This window comes from Molossus molossus, unplaced genomic scaffold (genome assembly GCF_014108415.1).
Source record: "Molossus molossus isolate mMolMol1 unplaced genomic scaffold, mMolMol1.p scaffold_m16_p_4, whole genome shotgun sequence".
In the NCBI taxonomy this organism is placed as follows: domain Eukaryota; kingdom Metazoa; phylum Chordata; class Mammalia; order Chiroptera; family Molossidae; genus Molossus; species Molossus molossus.
In genome coordinates this window covers 26986151-27010466 of record NW_023425377.1, presented here as the reverse complement: position 1 = coordinate 27010466, position 24316 = coordinate 26986151, and the positions used below count along the sequence as shown (strand labels likewise).

The window sequence follows — 24316 nt, the reverse complement described above, 5'->3', positions numbered from 1 at the left end:
GCAGTTCTGTGCTAGCATGCAGACAATGATTGGCTGCCCATGCTGTTCATAAGTAGAAGCAGTTGGCTGCAACAAAGTCTAAGTAGCGGAGGCTACATTATTTATGAAGCACGCTTGGGAGAAGGAGATTCTAAAAGTGCAATAGCAAACTCCCTTCTTTCCCTAAGAAAACAGCGGACTGGGACAAAATGCTAAAAGAGAACAGAAGCTCGTGTCACATGCATTTTAATGTTATAATTCTTTTAATCTTATAGAGGGTAAATCATATATTATCGTTATCTTATGGCAGGCCTTGCGAGTTCCCACTGAAACTTTATCTGTCAGGCTTGCTAGTCGAATTGGTTGGGTTAGAGAAAAGACTTCTTTATTTTCTGACTGACTTCCAGTCATTGACAATAGGCATAGATATCTGAGTTCTACTGACAGGGATAATATTTAAAATATGACAGTGAGCTTGCAATAGACCATACTGTGTGCTGGGGCCTAGGGAGATTGTTCTGGTAACTGGCTGTGTGTTCCCTGTGGAGGGGTCTTCACTACAGTGAACTTGCCCTCTTCCTCACGCCACTGCCCAGTCTCGGGCCTGAGTCACTGGATCGGTGAGGTTGGGAGGTATAGTTAAGCATTCATAGCTCAACACATTCCTATCTTATTGGGAGGGACTCGGCCAGCATTCTTTCTTTGCTTTTTCTTTCTTCTATAAATATAACCGGAGCAGTCCATTCAAGGCCCAGTGTTGTCCAGAATTAGCAGTAGCTGTGACTGGGAAAGTAAGTCTGCCTACATGAGGGGTGAAGTATCAGTGAGCCCAATTTTCTTGCAAACTTAATAATTTCTTCATTATCATGTTTATTGGTAATAAAACTGATATTTTAACCTTTCGTGCCTTGACTTCTATGATTCTCTCTCAAGTGGCTCTGAATTTTGGTTGGAGAAATAGATGTGGTTTATTGTTCATTATTGTTATTATTACTATTAACACCCAACCTCATATACAAAAATAATATATATGCTCTGGCTATAGAAGGCGATAGCTTGAAAGAAATTCTTGTATTAAATATATAAATAAAACATGTTTATTATAGAACAATTAGAAAACAAACAAAATAAATAACAGAAAACTTTTTTTTTACTTCAAAAAAAAACCTTTTTTCTTTGCCTATAAGATTACTCTCCTTTTTGTACCCTGGTCTTCCTCTCTCTTCCCTATATATTTTTCTTTCTTTTCCTCTTCTCTTTTCATTTTGGGGCTGTCTCTATTGCTTCCCAGAGGAGTTCATAGGTGGAGTAGCAAACTGCTGATGTTGGGGACGATTCCTCTGTGCCTCAATCCAAGCCCTGCGTTGGTTGGTTCTCCTGAAGGACTTGGACGAGTGGATTGTGTGGCTCACCTGGCAAGAGAGAAGTGATGTGTGCAGAAGAATTTGTAGTGTGCAAAGCATTAAGAATGTCTTCTCTATTTTATCATTTCTTGCAGCCTAATTTTCTTTGTTTAGCGCAGGCTTGATAAGGATACTGGGGTTACTCAGATTATTTTGCAGTTGCTGTCACTGTTGTTAGAATATTTCGGAGAACTGATGACTTGAGATATGTAGCAGAAGTCTATTACTTTTCGTTCCCTGCTTCCATTTACCTTTCTTCTTGTAACAGCACCCTGGTTCCCCCATAGGAATAATCTGCTTCCTAGTGTTTGAGCTAAGCTTCAAGAAAGTTGACTCGACTCCACAGTGCTTGGGTGACCATATGACCATGCCTGGGCATTCAGAGCACTGTATTCCCAGAGACACAGTGATTATTTCAAGAAAGGACATATGAACTAGTTAGGGCCAATGAGACTTATGGAAATGTGTGCTTAGACTGCAGCCCTTTAGCATGTAGGCCTGAAACTGCCATTGGCCATCTTGCCGCACGAGGAGCCTGCAAATGAAGCATCTGAATGTTCAGAGTCGAGGAGAACGTCGCTTGATTCCTGAAGTCAGACACAGAAGCACTCCTGCATTTCTTAGTTAAGCGACCCAGTAAATTTCTGTTTTTGCTTGAACTATTTATTTTTGTCTTTTACAACCCAAAAGGTCCTAGCAAGGTCTGGGTGAGCTAAAGCATTGCTGTATCTGCCAGCGGACTAGAAGGGGCCGAGCTTCCTGCGTACAGCTGCCAGCATTACTGATTCAGCAGCTGTCTGCACTGCACGAGAGGTTAAATACACCTCCTCAAGGCTTAGCTTTTGAGATTTACCACTGAATTGGGCTAAAATATAATATTTAGCCATTCTGGCTGCCAGCAAAGACACTTGGTTTGATGCAGCTAGTGGTGCCAGTGTCAGAATTAATATAATGGTTTCATGTCAAAACAATAACAGGACAAATCACCTGGAAGGGGAATTCAATCACTTAGGCCTTCTTGCCCCTGGCGAGTGGAGCACTGAGCCGCCTGCCCGCCTTGTTCGATGCAGGCTCGGGCGAAGCTTGCTGCAAACCAGTTTAGGGGAGAAAACGGCTTTGGGGAAGCAGTGAGGTCTTCAAGGCAAGAATGCTCCTGTAACGACTTTCTGAGAGGCAATGGCAGCTCAGTGAGGCCGAGTGGGAGGGAGCTGTGAGCTCCAACTAGGAAAAGGGGAACTTCTTTATTTATGTCTTGGTTCCGTTAGATGTGTACCCAAGCATCCTGAGCGCCAGGCGCTGGGGTTTAGCAGCGGTCTGGAGTGCTGCTCCTCTGCTCACGTGAAGTCTAGGAGGGAGACCGACAACACACACACACAAATGAATACAACAACGTGATATAGCTAACATTTGAGACAGAGTTCTGAGTAAAGAATTATAGGGAGAGGGATCTGCTTTGATGGAAGATGTACCTGATGGAGTGACACTGAAGCTGAGACCTGGGAGGTGAGAAGGAGCCAGGTGAGTACGGAGTCAGGGCAGACATCTAGGCTGGGGTGGGACAACAGTATGGCCATTCAGACGCCTCAGGGAAAGCCAGGCGGGCTGTAGCACAGTGACAGAAGGAGAGCAAAAGGTGAGGCTGCAGGAGAGTCAGAGGCGCTATTCGGTGTATGAAGACTATAGAAAGGAGCTTGAATTTCATTCTAATAAATTGGGAAGTCATGCTTTTTGGTGTTCTGAGAGGAAATGTGTAATTTTTGAGGCAGGTAAACCAATGCTTCATTGCACAGCTTTTGCTTACAGGCGACACAGTTTTGCATGTGTAATTATTTGCAAAATGAATCTTTAGTATAGGTTTAAATGACATTAGATTTTTGTATCTATATTTGTAACTAGATTCTGCTACTGATTACTGTGCAATCTCGAGCAAGTTCTTATCCCTCTCTGGACCTTAGTTCCTCCCCTGGAAAATTGTACTTTTGAATTGGATACTAAATTTATCATGACTTTTTATTAAAAGTGATAGAAAACCAGTCCAAAATGACTTGAGCAAAAAGAAATATTTGTTCATATATCTGAACAATCCAAGGGCAATAGCTTCAGATACGCTTGGACGTAGGAGCTCAGGTTAAGTGACCAGAAGTCTGATTCTGTATCTCTTGGCTGTGCCCTGGCTTCACTCGGGGGCCTTGTTCTGGGTGGTTCTCGGAAGGTCCAGCCTGGCGTCATCTGTAGTCAGAAACCCTGGACAGAGGATACTTCTCTCCTAAGCTGTGTCATCCAAAGTTCCAGAACGGCATGCCGACTTGGGGCATGTGCCCATGGCTGAACTGTGGCCAAGGTGTGGGGAATAAATCACCGGCCAAGCCTGGATCATGTGGCCTCCCCTGGAGTCAGCTCGAACCACATGGACCCACAGCCGAGGAGTGGTTTCTCACAGGATGGTGGAAGAAGAGAGGACAGACTCTCTTCTTAATGCTTTTTTTTGTTTGTTTTAATAATTCCATGAGTCCTGAAGTGGAGAGTCAGTCCTTCACAGCCTCTTCCTAGTTGAAATTAGCCACTGAATGTAGTAAAACCCCTCACTTTGGCCTAAAAAAAGCAGGATTGTATGTTACATTGTGTAAATCATGACATAATGACCAATCCCCTCCTTAACTCTCTGCATTGCATCTCTAAACTCAGCATGCACCTATACTGTCTCCTGTGCTTATTTTTCATGATTCCTGAAACTTTGTAAAAGGCTTTGCTTAGGAATGCCCATCAAGTCCCAGGCTATGCAAGTATCCAAAACCAAATTTGTCTTCACATTTATATTTTTCAGAATGAATCCTGTTAAATTCTGGAAAAAAGTTACCACTGGCTTATTGTTTAGTACTATTCTGGAGTTATTAGAACTTGAAAAATGCTTATTTAAAAATCATCCTGTATCCCCTGCCATAGTATCTTTTCCGCCCAAAGAATGCAAAGAAAACTCTTTAATATAACTCATCTTTCTCCTTAAAGTATCCCCGTTGTTCCTGCCTACAGTCCTACCTGTGCTCCTGCCAGAATGGCTGCCATCAACAAATCATCCCCCAACAAGTGCTGGCGAGGGTGTGGAGAAAGGGGGACTCGAGTGCACTGCTGGGGGGAATGCAGACGGGTGCAGCCAGGAGTGGGGCCGTGAACGTGGGCACACGAAGTGGCGAGGGACTGCAGAAACAAAGACTCCTACTTCGCAGAAATTCATTTCTCAAGCTAGAATCTGGAATTGATTAACCGCGATAAACGGGGGCTGACTGTACCCCATTCCTATCTCCTGTCCCCACACCCGCATCCCCACCCGCAAGCAATAAGGAAATTCTACTGTGTTATGGTTCTGGGTCTTTTTCTGGGTTTTACATGTTCTTTAATGCAGGCAGTAATTATATGCCGTAATTCTGACACTAATGCAACTCCATTTCTCTCTCACATAATTATTGCAGGAATATGAACTCTCTATAATTACTGTGTTTAATTAGAAAATGAGGAGATCCAACTAATGAGGACAGGTGATAAAAACAACTGCGAACATTTCTTTCAAATTTACTTTATCATCAAATTCACTCAGAATAAGCTCCAGTGAACCACATTCTTTATAAATGTCACTGGCACTGCTCTAAATGAATATATTATCAGAGTGATTCACATCTGTTGTTAGATAAGAACATCATCTTTCCTACAAATTTAAGCTTAATTGATATCTTTAGTCCGTTTAATTTGGAAAGGGAAATCTGAGGTAACAAAGTTAATGCGTGATGTGGATTTCAGAAATTAAATGTGCAACTCCGTCTTCAAAAGGGATCTTACCTGGAAACCAAAATAAAAACTGAAAACAGTAGAGTTGTTCTATGAGCAAAGGTGTGTGAACTCTGCCCGCCTCACCGCAGAGAAGCCCCTAGACAGGCAGGGAAGGGAAGATAAAGCCATTGCAAACCACAGTGTCTTCCAAGAAGGGTGGGTTCTGTAAAAGCAAACCTGAACCCTGCAGATCTTCTGTGTAAAGGAGGAGAGAGGCCTTGAGGCTAAGCCCTGAGTGGGAATAGAGGCCTTAAAGATACATTATGTTGCCTACCAGAGAAAGAAGAATAGAGGGCTAACTGGGAAGGAAAGATGGAAAAGAAAGGAGGAACCAGCAGGGTGGTTTAAGTGGCCAGCACAGTCAGCAAAAGAAGTCTCGCTAAATTGTCATCAGTATAATATACTACCGGCCCCCTAGGCGCCTCCCCCAGGTCCAGCTCAGTCTGTTACCTGCACAAAGGCCTGGTAAGGGAAGATGTTTCAGAGGAAAGGGCCTGCGTGCTGGTATTCTGGAGGGACGTGATGGGAAAAGGAATAGCACGTGTGGGACTAAAAGATGATCAGTCAGCTGAATTGATTCAACTGTTAAGACGATTCGAGTTTGTAAGTGTAAAGTGCTCAGAACAGTGTCCTGCACACAGCACAGCTGATACATACTTGTCACAATAAATAAACAAATTCTGCAATACAGCCCTGCAGCTGGCCCAGCTAACCTGGCCAAGCAGAGAAACTGACTGTCACTGGAGCAAGCAGCACAGGGTAGCAACAGTGACCTCCCCACCCCCACCCCGCATGCACACACACGTTATAAGGCCAGATCCATGTGTTATACTGATTAGAGGGCCAAGATTATACTCTTAATAATATCTACTAAGTGTATCCTGAGGACCTAGTACAAATGCTTGGAACATATCCAGTGAAAATTGGCTCAATGAATAAAATAATAGAGCCCAGCCAGTGTGGCTCACGGGGTGAGCATCTACCCAAGCACCAAGAAGTCACTGGTTCGATTCCCAGTCAGGGCACATGCCCAAGTTGTGGGCCTGATCCCTAACAGGGGGCATGTAGAAGGCAGCCAATTGATGTTCTCTCTCATTGATGTTTCTCTCTTTCTCCTTTCCTCTCTCTAAAATCAATAAAAAAAAATATTTTTAAAATAAATAAATGATAGACATCCTTTGAAAAAATGTATTCATTTAAAAATTTTTGCGCTTTGAAAAGATGTAGCATTATTTTAATCACAGCATCACTATATTTTTTAACCTTCGTATTTGTTTCCAGTTCTGAAGGAATTCTTGTAGTCTTAGGAGTACCAACTGGCCAAGTACCAGTTGGCCAACCTTGCTCTAAACTTACCCCTGATACTGCCCAAACCACTGACAATGTTTTTAAGCTTACAAGCAGGAAGTGGATATTTTAGTGCAAACTTATCTCCACTAATAGGCAAAGAACTCAGCTATGTTTTGTATACAGTAGGTCAGACTGATGGCTCTACTTTCACAACATATCCACAGTCCAACCACCTGTACCACATCCACTGGCCCACGCCACCCTACGCTGTCCCCAGGGTTCTTGCAGGGTCTCTGAACTGGACTCCCACTTCCACTTTTGTCCCATAGCGTCCTCCCTCACCACAGCAGCTAGGTGGATTGTTAACCCATAGATCATGGAGTGGGGCAAAACAGGAGAAAATGGGAGACGTCTGGAATACTGTCAAAAATAAAATAAAAGTAAAAAATTAATTTAAAAACAAAACAAAACAGATCAGATTGTGACCCTCTTCTGCTCAAAGCATTTCTATCAATTGGTATGCAGTCAGGAAACTGGTATTTCAAAGAGAGGGAAATTGTATTACAGGGAGTTGATTACAAAGGTTAGTAATGGAGGGAGGCCACTACCACCCTTAGGCTCGAGGAACAAAAGGGAAAATGGTGTTACATGGGACCTAGAGTCAGAGCGGCTGAAGTGACTGCTGTTGGAACCAAGAGGCCTGAGCCAGCATTCCCTGTGGCTAATGCCACTATTGCAGCTGCCATGTGGGAAAGGCTGGCAGGATTCTCATCCTGAACAAAAAGGAAGAGCCTGCTTCCCATCTTCCAGTGCCTCCCAAGAAGCCAGCAAGCAAGGGAGTCTGGGAAATGTAGTTTTCAAGACTCTGGCCCCAGCATTAAGAGATGGGTACAGAAGGAAAGGGTGTGAGGTAGACAGAAGACAGACCCCATCCAGAGCAGCACCTCATTCACAGTAAAGCCCGAGTTTACAGGATCTTCCAAGGAAGGTACCCCCTCACCCCAACACACACGCACCTTCTTTCTGCCCTCACTCCCCACCACTCGCTGCTCATCACACCTGCCAGGCCCTCCTTCCTAAGGGTCCAGCATTGCTATTTCCTCTTCCTGGGATAACCTCAGCCCCAGACTGTCACGAGTCACTCCCTCATCTCCTGGAAGGCCTTTATTCAAAGGGCACCTTCTCAATGACTCTCTTTGAAAACTAATTTAAAACTTCAACCCCTTCCAACTCCCAGTCCCCTTTATTGCTTTATTTTTCATCACAGCATTTTTTTTCTTTTCTTTTTTTTTAATTCCTCACCCAAGGACATTTTCCTATTTATTATCAGATAGAGTGGGAGGGAGGGAGGGAGGGAGGGAGGGAGGGAGAGAAACATCGATGTGATAGAACCACATCCACCAGTTGCCTTCCGCACAACCCAACCAGGGCCAGGGACAAACCGCAACCAAGGTACGTGCCCTTGGCCAGAATCAAACCCGCGACTTACTGGACTATGGGCTGATGCTCTAACGGCTGAGCCAAACCAGCCAGGGTTTCATTTATCCTTTCCTAACACATATGTATCACATACAGTTTTTTCATCTACAAATGTATTTTTCTCCCATATTATATATTTTAGTTGTCCCTCTAGATGGATGGACAGATAGTCAATATTTCACCCCACCAAAATGTAAGCTCCACGGGGGAGCTTTTTTCCTGCTGACAAAGCCCCAGTGCTCAGTAAACACTTGCTGATTGAATGAATAAATGTAATTGTTGATCAACGTGTTTACTATGGGGTGAAAAGTATTAAGGCTCTTAAGAGCCCGAGGGAAGGAAAAGCAGCATCGCTGCCCTTCTTCCTCTCCTGACCCCACTCGGGCTATGTTAGTGTCCCTTCCATGTGCTTCTTCTAATGCTCCCTGTAGTTCCCTATCCCAGAACTCGTCACACAAACATGCCATTACACGTTTACATATGTCTCCTCCGCCACTGAAACTGGAAGTCCCCTGGGACACCCAAGGGGTGGTGCCCATCTGGGTAACACCTGGCAGCGTCGCCCTGCACGTCCGGTAGGCAGGGCTCAAACAGTATCTGTTGTCGAACGCTCCCACCACAAAGCAGAAAAACACACTCAAAGGTCTCTGGATGTCATTCCTGACTCTGATGTTCTGGAAAGACACGAGTCAACAGCTGTGAGGAAACACAAACAGAGTCAGGAAATAGTTAAGTACAGAAGCAGAAGGAGTCAGCAGCAGCTCGATCTGGCTAAGCGAGGAGAAGCAGAATTATCATGGCTTCAGAGAACATTTTAATCTTTTTATTAGAAGTATTTATATCGCCCGAAAAGTATTCCACTGGTGAGTTATTTTAATAGCTGAATATTATAGGCTAGCAAACAAATCTTGAAAAAATTAAGTTATGAAAATCCACATTATCATAGAAAAGCAATGCATCTCAATAGATAACAGATTTTACAATGTTATTCTCAAGGGGACTGGGCAGTAGAGCTACAAAGTTCATTAACAAAAGCATTTTTCTAATTTTATAACCAATTTTAGAGAAAAGAATTATCCTCAGTATGTGTGTTCACAGATGGTAGAAAGATAATTGCTAAAAATCAGCCTTGGTTGTTTTTTCTTTTTGAGGTTTCAAGCAGATACCTAGAAAATATCCACAGTCTTTCCTGAAGAGATCATGGCTGTATTTTACACTCAAAATAGATCTGTGTATTTGGTTTCAATTCAGGGACTGGAAGAAGCCATAGCACACACAATACTTCAGCACCAAAGTTATCATAAAAGCTTTGACTTGGCTCACATCCTCAGGAGTTTACAGACACGCAGAAATGTCTTATCTCATCTTGTCCTAAGAAGGAGCATTGCTGTCACCTGCATGAACACCACCCAAGCACATCACACAGGAGGGACTTGGGGCTTTGAGGGAAAGGCCTCCTCAGCTGGCCGATCTTCAGCTCGAAGCACGTCCGTCCCTGTGTTTTGTTTGCAGTGGCCTGCTAAGTGCATTCGGGCATTGGGCATCCCCTGCTGCTTCTGCTTAATTAAAATTTCAATTTGACCAATGACGATTTGAAACGCATTATAAGCAACAGGAATTCAGTTCATCAGAAATCTGCCTTTTTCATTCCTTTCTCACTGCATAAGTTTGCAAAATAACTCCCAACCAGAAAATGACTTCAAACCTGCTTGCTGCCTGAAATGTACATTTATTTGTTCGCTGGCGCAAGGAGAAAACTGAGCTAAGTCAGGGGAGATACACGTACACGTTCTTGGAAGGATAATTTTAGAACCAGTTTCAAAGCCGACTCTAATTCGAAAATGCCTCTGCCACTTAGACCCACATGGAGATGTTATCAGCCTCATGAAATGTCATCGAGTAACTGAGGGTTTGTTTTTTTGCCAGTAGTGGAAGTGATCGCAGCCGCTGTGGCTTCCTTGCTGGGAGAGGGAGGGTGGGGGCAGTTTATTGGAAGTAACTTTAGAGAGAATGTGATAAAAGCAGACATTCAAAGCCATGGGCTATTGATTGCAAATCTGGCAAGGCTGCAGGCCATTCTCATTGCAGGCAGGGCACCGCAGGGCCCGATAGGACTCCTTAAATCTGTTGGCCAGCATCGAGAACTTGCTGCCGTGGCACAGAGAGCAGGTGGCACTGCCCGACCCTCGGCAGTGAAAACAGTTGTCATCTGGAAGCTCCCCTTCCTGCAAGAGACGGGTCAGGGTTTAGTTACAGCAGCAGTTCAAGTCCATTGATCACATGCAGGTCAAAATAGCACTGGACAAAGGCTGGGGCAAAGAAAGAGGAAATGTTTCCCACAAATGTCAGTGAGGGAATTGGCCGAAGGCATGGAGTAATCACAGCAAGTTTATCAATGAGGGTTTTCCTGGTGGACATCCTCAGACAGCATCCCCTGCTACCAGGCCACCGTGACTTCAAGTTCTTCATCACCCTTGTCACCATCTGACACGTTATTTCTGTACGTTCCATAAGGGCAAAGACTTAGCTTTCCTCATTGTCGAATACTAAGAGTGCACTTTTGTAGTATGCCTAGTACGTGCCAGGCACTGTTCTAAGATCTTTCTTTCTTTTCTTTTTTTTTATCCTCACCCGAGAACATTTTTCCATTTTTTGTTCAGATAGAGCAGGAGGGAGAGAGGAGAGAGAGGAAGAGAGACAGAGAGAAACATCGATGTGAAGGGACACATCGAGTGGCTGCCACCCGCACGACCAACCAGGGCCGGGGACAAACTGCAACCGAGGTACGTGCCCTTAGCGGGAACCGAACCCGGGTCTCTCAGGACCGCAGGCCGACGCTCCAACCGCTGCGCCAAACCAGCCAGGGCAGATCTTTCTTTCATATATCAATCCATCTAATTCCCACAGAACCCCATGAGACAGTGTAAGGATCATCATCCTTATGCTACAGATGAGAACATGAGACACTGAGAAATTCAGTTATCCACCGATTGGTACACAGCTTGGAGAAGAGGCAGGTTTTGATCCGAGGCAGTTGAAGATGAGAGTTTATGCTCCTACTGACTAAGTGCCTAAGCACCTCATTGTAGTTGCCCAAAGCAGATGCTCAAGAAAGACTGTTTTGTGTGACTGAGAAACTAAGTGGATGAATGAATCAATGTTACAATCCTTGGAAGCTTAGCTCTGAATTCTTGCGATACTTTATTCTTGTTCTCTTTGAGAACTGGGACAAGTTCCCAGGACTAAGAGCTCTGCTCTGGAGTCAGTAGTGGGACTGAGGCCTGCCAAGTTATGCACCTTGGACAGCTCCCTTAATCTCTCTAAAATCTCCATTTCCTTACCTGTGAAATGGGAGTGATAATGCTTGCCTCTCTGAGTAGAGTAGCTGGAATATTAGATAAGAGAGTATATGAAAATACAATACTGTGTTATCTGGCATATTATGGTTTCTCCATAAGAATTATTCACTTCTAAGCCTTGCTAATAAGTTTCCAGTCCTCGACTCCCACCCTCCGGAAATGCCCCTTGTCTACTGTCACGTTCTTCCCCTAAGACATCTCAACAAAATTAGCAACCTTTGCACTCCTTTGCAACCTTTCAAGAAAAAAGGGGTGATACCCGATCTATACCAGGTGTATCCAGCACCAGGTGCTGCCCATTTCACCTTCAAATCCATCCATTTTTTTCCACCCCAGTCTGACACCTCCCAGTTCTGGCAGGAACTCAGTGTGGACACCTGCCTCTGGTCTGGTGGGCTGTTCTCCCCACTGATGCCAATCTCACTACATTGCCTGTAATTGTGATTGCCACACAGCACTCAAGAAACCTTCTAATGAACACTTGCCTTCCAGATAAACTTCAGAGCTAAACCCAATCTCCTCAGCTGATTTAAATATTTAGTTACGCATTTCATCAGGCTCTCATCCTTAGGTCTCTCTCCAGCTGGTCTCCAGGAGCCTGCCCCTCCTCCCAACCCAGCCAACTCCTACTATGTTCAAGTGTCAGGAAGCCTTGCCCACTCACACCTCTGGCCCGAGTCCTACCACTGGTCCTGCCCCAAGCACCCCCAGTCTCTGCTAGACAGGAAGCTCTCCGCGCAGGTTCTTTTCACCATCACTTCCTGGACACCCAGTGCGATGCCAGGAAAATGTGTGCTGTTCACATGTTTGCCAAGTGAATAAACAAACAACGCAATGATGTCTAGAGAACCCTGCCCATTCCGAAATTCTAGGAACTGCCAACACAGCCGAAGCCCGCTGGGAGACTCCACGCAGCTAACATAGCTTTCTTGTATAACCTAACAATAAAAGTAATCTCTAAAAAGGGAGGCATCAGTTCTGAAAAGAGTTTTACAGTGCTGCATGGTGCCTAAGATGGTATTACATTTCATTCATTCTAGATATAGGGAGTGGAAGTGATTAGCCAACTGACAAAAACCCAAATCATGTCTATGCACCCTTTTGTTACTATTTTATTAATTGTTGCCATACTTTCATATATTAACAGTGCAGAAACTTGTTTTCTTCCCTTAAAGTAATCAAAATAAATAGATTTGCCAAAATATTCTTAAAGCAAATAGCCACAGACCATTTTTCTGCCAAATCCATGTTTTATACTTGATCCCAGTGAGATTTTAATGGTGTAAGTCAATGTTGTCAAAGAAAGTATAGTCAAATCCTAGCATAATGCTATACATGTGACCTGAAAATTAGTTTGTGCAGAATGCCAGGTCAGATACTGAAATATTAATACAATGGCCTGGTGAGCCTGCTATAGAGAACAAAACCAAACCCTCAACCAAATTTTATCTGATGCATTATTGGAGTTGCTGTTCTTATCCTGAGTTACAGCCCTTCTCCAACCACTCCCCCTCAACCTGCCCATTTAATTATTTAGTGATTCATTAAATCAAATATTTACAGACCCCCGACTCTATACAAGGCATGCAGGATATAAGCATCTGTCTTCCATTCTCATTATTTTTAAAGTCTTCCCAGAAAATATTTAGTAAGGGGACTTAGAACATAGTTGTACAGTATAGACCATAGGTTCTAGAACTGAAAAATCTCCCCAAACCACCCCATACCACCTCCGTGACCAAGGAAGGGGGCCTTGGCTTGCACTGCAGACTCAAAGCTTGTGCCACCCTGAAGACGGTGACCGGCACCAATTTGGAGGCTGCTTAGCAAAGTGGCTACGATCATGGGTTTGACTCCTGGCTCCAATGAGCTCTGGCAAGTTACGTAACTTCTCTGAGCCTTAGTTTCCCCAGCTACGGAAGGACACCATGAATCATACCAACCTCTCCGTCTCTGTGAGCATGACATGGACTGTGGCAGGGAAAGCATTGGACATGGTGCCTGGCTATCACAGGTCCTTGATGAATGGTGGCTATTTTTACTATCATTGCAAAGGCAAGGTCACATAATACATAAAGGAGCCCAGATGATTTATGGTCTCAAATCCACTGAAGCCAGGGCCAGATTTCCCCCTTCCATGTGTGCTGGTCCCTCTCCTTTACTTTTATATTACAAAGGTCCAGTGTGGCCTGGCGTTCAGCCGTGCCCTGCCCTTTCATTGAGGTCCCCACTGCTTCCCTCTTCCACATAACACTACAAAGTGTCTCTTGGTCAGAAGGGGCTCCTTGGTGTTCTTTGACCCTCTTTACTAGAATAAACTTGTCTGGGCACTTACTGCGTGAGGGATTGGGCAAACAAATAGTGATTCAAAACAGAGTGTAAAGGCCCAGCTGGTGTGGCTCAGTAGATTGAGTGTCATCCCATGGACTGAAAGGTCCCTGTTTGATTCCCAGTCAGGGCATGTGCCCAGGTTGTGGGCTCGATCCCCAGTAGGGGCGTGCAGGAGGCAACTGATGGATGTTTCTCTCTCACATCGATGTTTCTCTCTCTCTTTCTCTCTTTCTCTTTCTTTCTCTCTCTCTCTCTCTCCCTCCCTCCCTCCCTCTCTAAAAAATCAATTAAAAATTTTTAAAAAATAAAACAGAGTGTAAAGGACTGTCAAGTGAAGTATAACCTTTCGCAGCAATTTTCAGCTGCATGCCTCTGTCCCGGTGCATGATCTCTCTCCCAAGTGAACTGGAAGGCAATTGTCATAGCAAGCCTGTTGTTGCCTTTGCATTCAGGGCTGCAGTGTGACCTGTATGTGAGCATTTCTGGCTCTCTTCTGAAAGTCGATGCTCCTACAAGCTGCAATATGGCATGGACAATAATAGGATTAATGGGCGTTACAGCGGGGAGGTAAGGCTTTGGACGATCGTGTTTAGCTACCTGCCTGCTGTTACATCACTTTCTGAAGAGAGCTATCTAGAGAAGCCAGAGGCAGCACACTTCTTACCAGCTGGCACTTTGGCCCCAAATTCCAATATCCTTTCCACAAACATTTACTGAGCACCAATTATATGCCAGGCTCTATTTTGCGAGACAATGGAACTACTGTGTCACACCCAATATAAACATGAACCCTATGCTCATGGACACTAAGTCTTACGTGGTGAGAACAAACATTAACCAAATAAATAAAAGACTGAACTGTGAGAAGGGGCATCGGATGCCCTGAGGGGTCCCTGCTGGGGAATTTTATTCTCCTAGAAGCCAGGGCAGCCCCTGTGAGGAAGGGATGCCTCCATTCAGCTCGCAGGGGCAGAGGAAAGGGCCGTAGGGAATCTGGAGAACATTCTAGGCACAGGGAAGTTGCCTCTGGTAAGAAAAAGCAAAGAACACATGAGGGGTGTGTCTGGAGCAGAGAGAATGAGGATGAATGTGTAAGAGAAGAGGCTGAAAAGAGCAAGTGAGGCCAGGCTACGCTTTTTAGAACAAGCCGGGGGGTTGGGTTTCATTCCAAGTGAAGAGAGGCCATTGAAAGTTTGGGGTGGTGGGAAAGAGTACTGGAGGATGACATATTCAGATCTGCATTTCGAAAATATCTTACTGAGGGAGATCAGATTAGAAAGAGGCAGGAGATGCGGGTGGCAGCCACTCGATGTGTCCCTTCACGTCGATGTTTCTCTCTCTCTCTTCCTCTCTCTCCCTCCCACTCTATCTGAACAAAAAATTTCCTCGGGTGAGGATAAAAAAAAAAAAAAAGAAAGAAAGAAAGAGGCAGGAGAGGTTGTGAGCAGAAGTTTTAACAAGAGCCTTTCACTAGAGTCTGGTCAAACCCTCCTGTTCCGGTCCCCAAAACCCTGCCTAGGTGGGGACATCACTCAAGGGCAAGGAAGCCCTTGGCCTATTTTGCCAACAAATGGGAAGTGAGAGTGAGCCCCCACAGAAAGCTTCAAGTCCCAAAAGACAGCATCTAAAGAGAAAAAATCACTTCAGCTGCTGTCCAAGCTTATGCTCTCTTAGCTCAGTTTCATCAAAATTGCTTTTCCCACCCCCACCCCACACTGTGAACTAATGAATATTTTCAGTCTTCCCCGTCATCTGAGCATGTCTGGGCAATGGTTCTCAAGGCAGGGGGTGCACACCTCTGACAGTTGTGGGGAGAAAAACATTAGAGCTATTTATATTTTTATCTAAAGGCTGCAAGAAATTAAGCCTTAATAATATATTCAAAAGAAACTGTCATAGTAGTTTTTAACAAACTAGTTGACACTGGCACCCTCACTAAGATAGGCAGTCACTAGAAAAACGTACCCAAGGGACCCTGGAATAATCATGATGTAAAGTGACCCCATTTTACATAAAGTGGCAGTGGTGTCCTGGCTCATTCATTCACTTCTAGCTCATTGCAAGCCTTTACAGTTGACTTGTGCCTGTCTAGTGGATTTACAAATGATACTGTTTAGTTTTAATTCAACTCATCGCTACAAAATCTACAGACCCATGGCTTTATTAGGTTTCTCAGGGAAACTGTGGATTGAGGAGAACACCAATAACTGAAGCACAAGCGAACCCATGAGAAAAGGACAGGGCTTATTTTTTCCGTCTCTAGAACAAGATGTTTAAGCCACATTGCAAAGTGAAAACAATGGATACCTAATCAGATCTCCAAAGAAGTCATCCAAAAAATTAAAATTAGGAGTTTTCTATAAACAAACTTATAACTATTATTGCTAACAATGTACCATTAAACTATAATAAAAATCCATAACATCTTTAATATTTAGATATCTTAAATAGTCATATTCAAAAGTTTTTACTTGAGCAGGACACAACCAAGACAATTTGGAGACCATGCGGTAGGGCCAACCTGGGGGGACAGTGGACCACTCTGACGCACCTGGGGGTACTGGTTGTGGGGGAACGTGCTTTCTGTCTCTGCCAAAGGCCCATTATTCTGGTCGCTGTCTCCATAGATTTCTTCTTTGGTCATCAGAGACTCTTCTTCAACCTCCCCTTCCTTCTGGAGAATTTTCCTCATGAAGTCTCTCTTGTCCATTGGGGTTCGAATGATTTTCAGGTTATTTGTGTAGATGATTATCTTTCCAAAATCTATAATAGGTGGGGACTAGAGAAATGGAGAATGAGCATGGAACCTCCACCCACAATCACCAGATAATACAGGGCTGCAGAACCTGCTCAGCAACCCGGGAAACAGGAGAGGAGCTTCTGCTGCCCAGCACTTGTGATTCCCATCAGACCACAAAGCTACAATTCATCCCCTGGTTTGTTTGCTTTCTCTGAAATCCATGGCAACCATCTCCTGTTGATGGTAGCCAACCAAACCTAAACTAGTCATATAACTAGAGTGTAAAACTCTGCAGGGTAGGGTCCCTATTTTGACCACATACCATAGCAGCTGATGCAGGGCCAGGCATAATGAGTGCTTAATAAAGACAAAGGAATGCTCTTTTTAAAATTACTATCACTCTCAATTTGTTTCTGTGCATAAATAATAATAGTAGATATAATTTATTGAGCATTTATTATTACTATATTATTATTATTATTGTGTCAGGCACTGTGCTAAGCATTTTACAAACATACCCTCACGTCTCCCCTGAACAACCCTATGAGGTAGATGCTCTGATTTCCACATTCTACAGGTGAAGACACCAGGTCTCAGTGAGGTTAAGTGCCTCTCAAAGTTACAGTTACCCAGGGTCTGTGGCTGGAATTCAAACCCAACTCTGTCTCACTCCAAACTCCATACTCTTTTTTTTTAAATTTTTTTTCTTTATTGATTTTAGAGGGAGTGGAAAGGAGAGGGGGAGAGAGAGAATCATCAATGAGAGAGAACATTGATTGGCCGCCTCCTGCATGCCCCCCACTGGGGATCAGGCCCACAACCTGGGCATGTGCCCTGACCAGGAATCGAACCGGCAACCTCTTGGTGCATGGGTCGATGCTCAACCACTAAGCCATGCTGGCTGGGCAAAAGTCCATACTCTTAACACCTATACTAAACTATTCACAAGTACTTTCCCCAAAACATATAAGATCATTATATTTCTTTATATATATTAATATTATATTTTTAATATATATTCTATTGTAACTTGCTTTTATTGTCTATGAAAATATTTTATATCAATAAATGTAGTACTTCTAAGGTATCATTATCAATAGCTATGTCCCCCTGCATGGATTTCTCATGGTTCCTTAATCATCTGCTGAGGAATAATGTGGACAGTACTCTAATGCAGTAGAGAAGCACAGGAGTAGTACATGTTTAGGGATAACTCAGCTAAGAACACATATTTCTTCCCAGAGCTAGGGCAGCTTGCAGGGAAACAACACTGGATTCCAATCCTACTGTTCACCAACTGTGAGATATAGGAGTCATGTGGCCTCTCAGAACCTCAGTTTGCTCATCTGTAAATGGGCTGCCATCTAGCTGGTATGCACTACCACAGACAAATTAATTATTAAAACACAGAAATACTTCTACACTGGTCGTTTAACGGATGCTGAGACTCCTGAGTGCTCTCCTGTTACCCCCACCTGTCACATCCCCAAGCCAGTCATGTAAAAGGACCCTGCCCCAACACTCAGCTGGCTTCTCAAGCAATCAAGCAATTCAACATTGTGACTTTCACCCCTGAGGCTAATTATATTATCTTCCAAGGGTAGGCATTGCTACGGCTGTTAGAATGAAAACCTGGTCTTTTAGCAGTGAGCGCGCATGTGCAGTCATGCTACACAACCATGTGCTTCAGCAGGGAACACCGTGCCCAGCTTTGTAGACTGCATCAACCAAGTCTGTTAAGATGCTACAGTTAAGCAGTCTCAACCTGGCTGGAGCGGGACGTCGGTGTTCGGGTCCCCTCCCTGAAACACCCACGGAGTTCTCCACAGTGACTCGGGGGGCCGCCGCTTCCTCCCCCCAGGATCGGGTGGCGGCTTCCATTTCCTCCGCGGGGCGCGCGGCTCCTGTTCCACACGCTCCACTATCGGTTTCTGAACATCAGCAGATAAAGACGGTGGCGCTTCTGGAAGGTTCCATCTCCACTTCCAGTAATAGCCGAGGAGGCTCAGTTACGAGGGAGCTTCTGTCACATCTATAGCCGGTTTCTCTTTGCAAGGCAAGACTCTCATTAGACTGCAAAAAAATCTGCGGTCATCGGCTCCACCTCCTGCCTCTAAGCTGGTCACTATGCCAGAAACCCAGGAGAGTGCATTTTTAATGTACTCCGGAGATGGATGGTCCCAAATCACCCTTAAGGGGTGTTTAAGTTCCAGCTACCCTGACAGCCTTGTGTCTAAGGCAACCGTGGGTGTAACTAAACTTCACATTATCTGGTTACACCCAACTGCCCGGGAGGAACACCCACTCTTACATTACAGAGGGCCGTGGGGGAGCCGGGATTTTCTGTTTCCTTCATGGTGCCCAGAGCTGGAACCTATGTGATGAGCCCTAAGTACTCTAACGCCCGCGGCAACGTCTGCTGGTCACCAGGAACCCCCAGCCGAGGCTCTGTGCTCCCTGCAGAAACACCGCACTGGGTACAGAAACAATGCGCTTTGCCGGCAGGCGGACTTCAGTTCAAATAGCATTCAAATGTTACTTGACAGTTGTGTGAGATCTGCAGCTTACTGAATCCCTATGAACTACTTCTGTTTTTCCAATTTAGAAAATTCTTTCTCATAGAATAATTGTAAAGATGAATTTACATATTCTGTATGAAGTGTGTATTCAGTGGATGTTACTTCTCTGTCTTTCCCTTCCTTTGTTTATGAACCTTATATACTTCAGTCAGTTTCAATTCCCTAAAACAGGTGATTGTTTATAACCACTTGCTCTATCTACCACATACAAATTTTAAAAGGTTCAATGTTTCTTTCATAAGAACCTGGTCATTATCACAATGGTAGGTACCATTTACTGAACATATACAATGTGCCAGGCACAATGCCAAGTGCTTTTTATGTATTATCTCTTTTTAATCGCCACCACAATCTTTGTAAGCAGGTAGTTTTATTACCATCATGTCACCAATTATGATATTGACACTCAATAAGGTTAAGTGGTTTGCCCAAGCTCACACCGGTAAATAGGCAAAATGGACATCAAGCCCAGGTTTAACTGACATCAGAGCCCTTGTTTAGAAAACAGAGCCTGGCCGGTGTGGCTCAGTAGTGGTTGAGCATGGACCCATGCACCAAGAGGTCACTGGTTCGATTCCTGGTCATAGCACATGCCCAGGTTGTTGGCCTAATCACCAGTGGAGGGCATGCAGGAGGTGGCCAAAGTTCTCTCTCAATGTCTCTATCTCTCTCTCCCTCTCCTTTCTTCTCTCTTTAAAATCAATAAAGAAAAAAATTATAAAAAAAAGCAGTAATACATATACATATATATATATATATATATATATATTTAAATCCTTACCTGAGGATATTTTTCCATTCATCTTCAGATACAGTGGGAGAGAGAGAGAAACATTGATGCAAGAGAGACACATCAACTGGTTGCCTCCCGCACAACCTTGACTAGGGCCGGGAACCAAACCCCAACTGAAGTACATGCCCTTAACCAGAATTGAACATGGGACTCTTTGGTCCATGGGCCGACACTAATTCTGAGCCAAAGTGGCTAGGGCAGAAACATTATTATTTTTAATGTGATAAATATACAGAACATAAAATTTACTATTTTAACCATTTCTAAGTGTATAGTTCAGTGGCATTAAGTACTTTCATATTGTTGTGTAACTATCACCATCATCCATCTCTAGAACTTTTTCTTATTCCCAAATTGAAATTCAATACCCATTAAACAATAATTCCCTCTTCTCCCCTCCCCTAGCCCTTTCTAATCACCACTCTACTTTCTGTCTCTATAAATCTGATTATTCGTATAAGTGGAACCACACAATTGTCTTTTTATGACTTATTTCATTTAGCATAATGTCTCCAGATTTCATCCATATTGTAGCATGTGTTAGAATTCCCTTCCTTTTTCAAGACTGAATAATAGTCCATTGTATGTATATACAACATTTTGTCTGTTCATTCATCTATTGATGGGCATTTGGGTTGTTTTCACCTTTGGGCAATTGTGAATAAAGCTGCTGTAATCCTGGGTATACAGATATCTGTTCAAGTTCCGAGCTCTTACTTTTAATTATTGTGCTTAACTACTAACCGATGTTGCCTCATAGCCGATATTTGCTAGAGGTTGACAACTGGGTTCACTATTGAAAAATCATGACTTCCCAGCTCTCATTTTCTTATTTTTCATTGACAACCTGTTTCAGTGGGTGCAGGTGCATGAATCCATCCTAACCACTCTCACACCTAAAAGCTGGCTAGATTGAGATGTGGCATTTGATCAGGCAACAAACAAAACAAAGATCACTGGATCAGCGCAGCTGGTGTGGCTCAGTGGTTGAGCGCCGACCCATGCACCAAGAGGTCACCAGTTCGATTTCCGGTCAGGGCACATGCAGTGAGGGGCATGCAGGAGACAGCCAGTCGATGTTCTCGCTCATCGATCTTTCTATCTCTCTCTCCCTCTCCCTTCCTCTCTCTCTAAAATCAATAAAGAAGAATTATTTTTTAAAAAAAGGGATAGCCCTGGCCGGTTTGGCTCAGCGGTTGGAGCGTCGGCCTGCGGTACAGAGAGACCAGGGTTCAGTTCCCGCTGGGGGCGCATACCTCGGTTGCAGTTTGTCCCCGGCCCTGGTTGGTCGTGTGGGTGGCAGCCACTCGATGTGTCCCTTCATGTCAATGTTTCTCTCTCTCTCTCTTCCTCTCTCTCCCTCCCTCGGGTGAGGATAAAAAAAATAAAAAATAAAAAAAAAGGGATAACTGGACCAGGCAGAAATCTAACCCTGAACACGGCCTCCAGAGTCCAGTGTTTAAATCTACTGTGCTGTGCTGCCATGAAGCTCCAGTTTGTGGTTTTATAAATTCATGCCTAATCACACAATTACATGAATGCCAAGATTGACATATTGACTTATGAAGGTCAAGCAGTCCAATACTATCTACTATGGCCTTGTACAAGGTATTGTATAAACTACAAGTTTGCAAATTCTAAATCAAAAAAAATTTTAAATAAACAGAGATACTGTAAGTACAAGACAGTTAAGTACCTAGGACATAATAAGCACTCAGTAAATAGTAACTATTACTATTATGATCAACATTATTAGTAGTGATCTTATTCTCTAAAAAAGAATAGTCGATAGGACAAAAAGCAATGGGAATCAGAAGACCTGGGTTCTTATTCTGACTCTGCACCTAATGAACCTATAATATTGGGAGAGTCCCTTAACAACTTGGCATTCAGTGTTCCTCATCTGCAAAATGGGAGTGATCATACTTGGCCTTTCTCCTCAAGACAGTGTGTGACAATGCATTGTAATGTGTAAGCCACTCCAGTAACATGAGGGGCTCTTCATCTCAGCCCCCTTTAATACCAAAAGAAACTAGTATTATCTTTGATAAATGTGCACATGCCCATAATTATACTTGTATCAATGATAGCAAGGCCAATACACTTGTCTGCTCTTAGATGTATTATTTATTCCCTTAGGAAACTACCAATAAAAATGATTAGGGAGTAATTATCTGAATTTCACACTTTAAAGAGGAGTATAAATCCTACTCATTAATGCTATTCATTAATAACCTGGTACATTACATAACTGTATTTAATCTTTTTAAAAAAACACATTCATAGTCGCACTGGCAGAGAGTATATACACATCTCCTGTGAGATTTTGGAAATCAGTGACTACTTTTCCAGGCTCTTCTAACTTAAAAATATATATAATGTATGGGCTTTTGATTATCCATGGTACTGGAAAAAATAATTAAAATTGACAAATAAAATATGTTTCAAATGAACTATTAGCTCAAACTTCGTCCCCGTGTAACATTTCCTCTGGTTGATTTGCTTTTCCCCATCTCTTCCCAGGACTCCACCTACCCAGTGTTCACGCTAATGCGCAATGGAAAGAAAAATAAATAAACTAACAGACAGACACTTTTTTTAAAAAGCAGGCAGCCAGAGGGAGATGAGGGTACAAAAAACAAGACACGGATAAACCACAAGCTGAATAATTGCCTGCAGTAAAACGAGCACTTAGCTCTTTCAGGAAACAAGACAACCCGTTGCTGCACAATTTTCTAGAACAGCAGTCAGGCAGCCTGAACACCACGGCACCTCTATTCAATTTACTTACTGAGATAACCCAGCCCAAGACCCAGTTACAATTTTCTTTTTTACCCTTGATAGCATCTGAATACTATCATGCACTTTCCAATAAGTAGTCAACAAGCATGTTATTTTTGTTTCAGAAATACTATTCTAAGAGCAACTTCCCATTTGGTGCACCTGTAGCCCTGGTTGGTACCAAAGCATGAGCATGATTCAAATTTGAAATGTTTAGGTGCTTCTCTAAACACACTTTAGTCCTTAAAGCTTATACACCATGCACAATACCAACCTTGTGGTCATTTGCCTTGTAATCGTTGAAGAAAGGCTGGCTGCCCGCCAAAGTATAGGCATTGCCCTCTCTAAACACGCTGATCCTTTGAGCAGTCAGCTTAGGGGAGTACGGTTGGGGTTTGGGGGCTTCCCCAGACCCATAAACACCATCCATTGGTTCAAGGGACTCTTGGAGAAAACTGTGAGGGTATTCCTCCTTTGGCGATTCTAATTCCTGCCCATCCTCAAAGACCTGCTTCAACACTCGACCACTGTAGGAGGAAGAGATTTTAAATCGTACTTTCCGGGGTTTGCCGTCACTCTTCTGGTTCAGCTTCTTCTCAGGGTCCTCCATCAGCAGAAATTTCCCTCTATGGTTTCCAGGCTTCAGTGTAGCCAGTGAAGCTTGAAGCTCAGAGAAAAAGGCACTTTGTTTTCTCTCCTCCTGCATATAATTAATTCAAGTCGCTGCTGGGATATGCTCGGTTTACAGCACCTGACACCCACACATTAAATATTGATAGACCCTCATGCAAAGGCAGGTGATTGTGGGTTTATGGAATAGAAAGTGCATAAGACAAGACTGGGTCCCCTCTGAATCCCATATTCACCCAGAACTTCACCCCAACCCTGGTTGTTCTGAACCTGAGTAGGTTTATTTAGACTGAACAAGTACCAGTTCAGTAAGGGTCAGTTAATCAATCAGTTAGCAAATGTCTTGTTATTCTTACGAGCAAGTATGACCTAATAAGCATTTAATAAGTGGCAGAGATTTCTGCGTGCATTAGCTTACGTCGTCCTCACTATAACCCTGCCATGAAAGTAGCACTGTCCCTGATTTACAGAGGGGAAAGCGAGGCTAGGAGCAGTGTCCCCACTTATCACTGTATTATAGCTAAGTAAGTAACGACAGGGATTCAAACTCAGTTCTGTCTGACTCCAAAACCTATGAGCAGGCCACCAAGTCAAAAGTTTTCAAACCATGTCTCATGGCATCCTAGACAAGATGAAGCACAGGTCCTGAATTCTGGGCCTTCTGCCTCTGTGTTAACCAGAACAGTTCCACTTTATATCTACTTTATATAGGCAGTTTATTGCATGTTGATTATACGTCAATAAAAATTTTTCTTTGCCCTGGCTGGTCTGGCTCAGCGGTTGGAGCGTCGGCCTGCAGACCAGAGAGTCCCGGGTTTGGTTCCCGATAGGGGCACGTACCAAAAAAAAAAAAATTTCTTTTTAAAAGACCAAAAAAAAAAGACTCATTTGCAAGCACAGTGCTAGGCCCCACCGCCCACTGTACCATTGTAGAAGACAGCACCTGGTAAATGCCCAACACTGTGAGATAGTCACTGGGATAAATACCAGAGAAGCATGAGACCTGGGGATTGAGAATGATAGTCCTACAGTCTGGTTTAGGAAACAGACCTAACACATATGAAATAGCCTCTTGCTTAGGAAGCAAACAGACCACTGCTAACTCCCAGAACAGCTATTTTAGGGAGAGA

General features: G+C 43.7%; 1 protein-coding gene across 1 annotated transcript; it reads right to left on the bottom strand.

The window, feature by feature from the left end:
- Positions 1-10015: 10015 nt before the first annotated feature.
- Positions 10016-23194, bottom strand: GRXCR2 (glutaredoxin and cysteine rich domain containing 2). Its single transcript, XM_036281606.1, has 3 exons — positions 22831-23194; positions 16215-16442; positions 10016-10198 (listed from the first exon to the last, which is right to left on the bottom strand). Exons 1-3 carry the CDS (start codon positions 23164-23166, stop codon positions 10016-10018), a joined length of 747 nt encoding a protein of 248 aa, XP_036137499.1. The 5' UTR covers positions 23167-23194.
- Positions 23195-24316: the final 1122 nt, after the last annotated feature.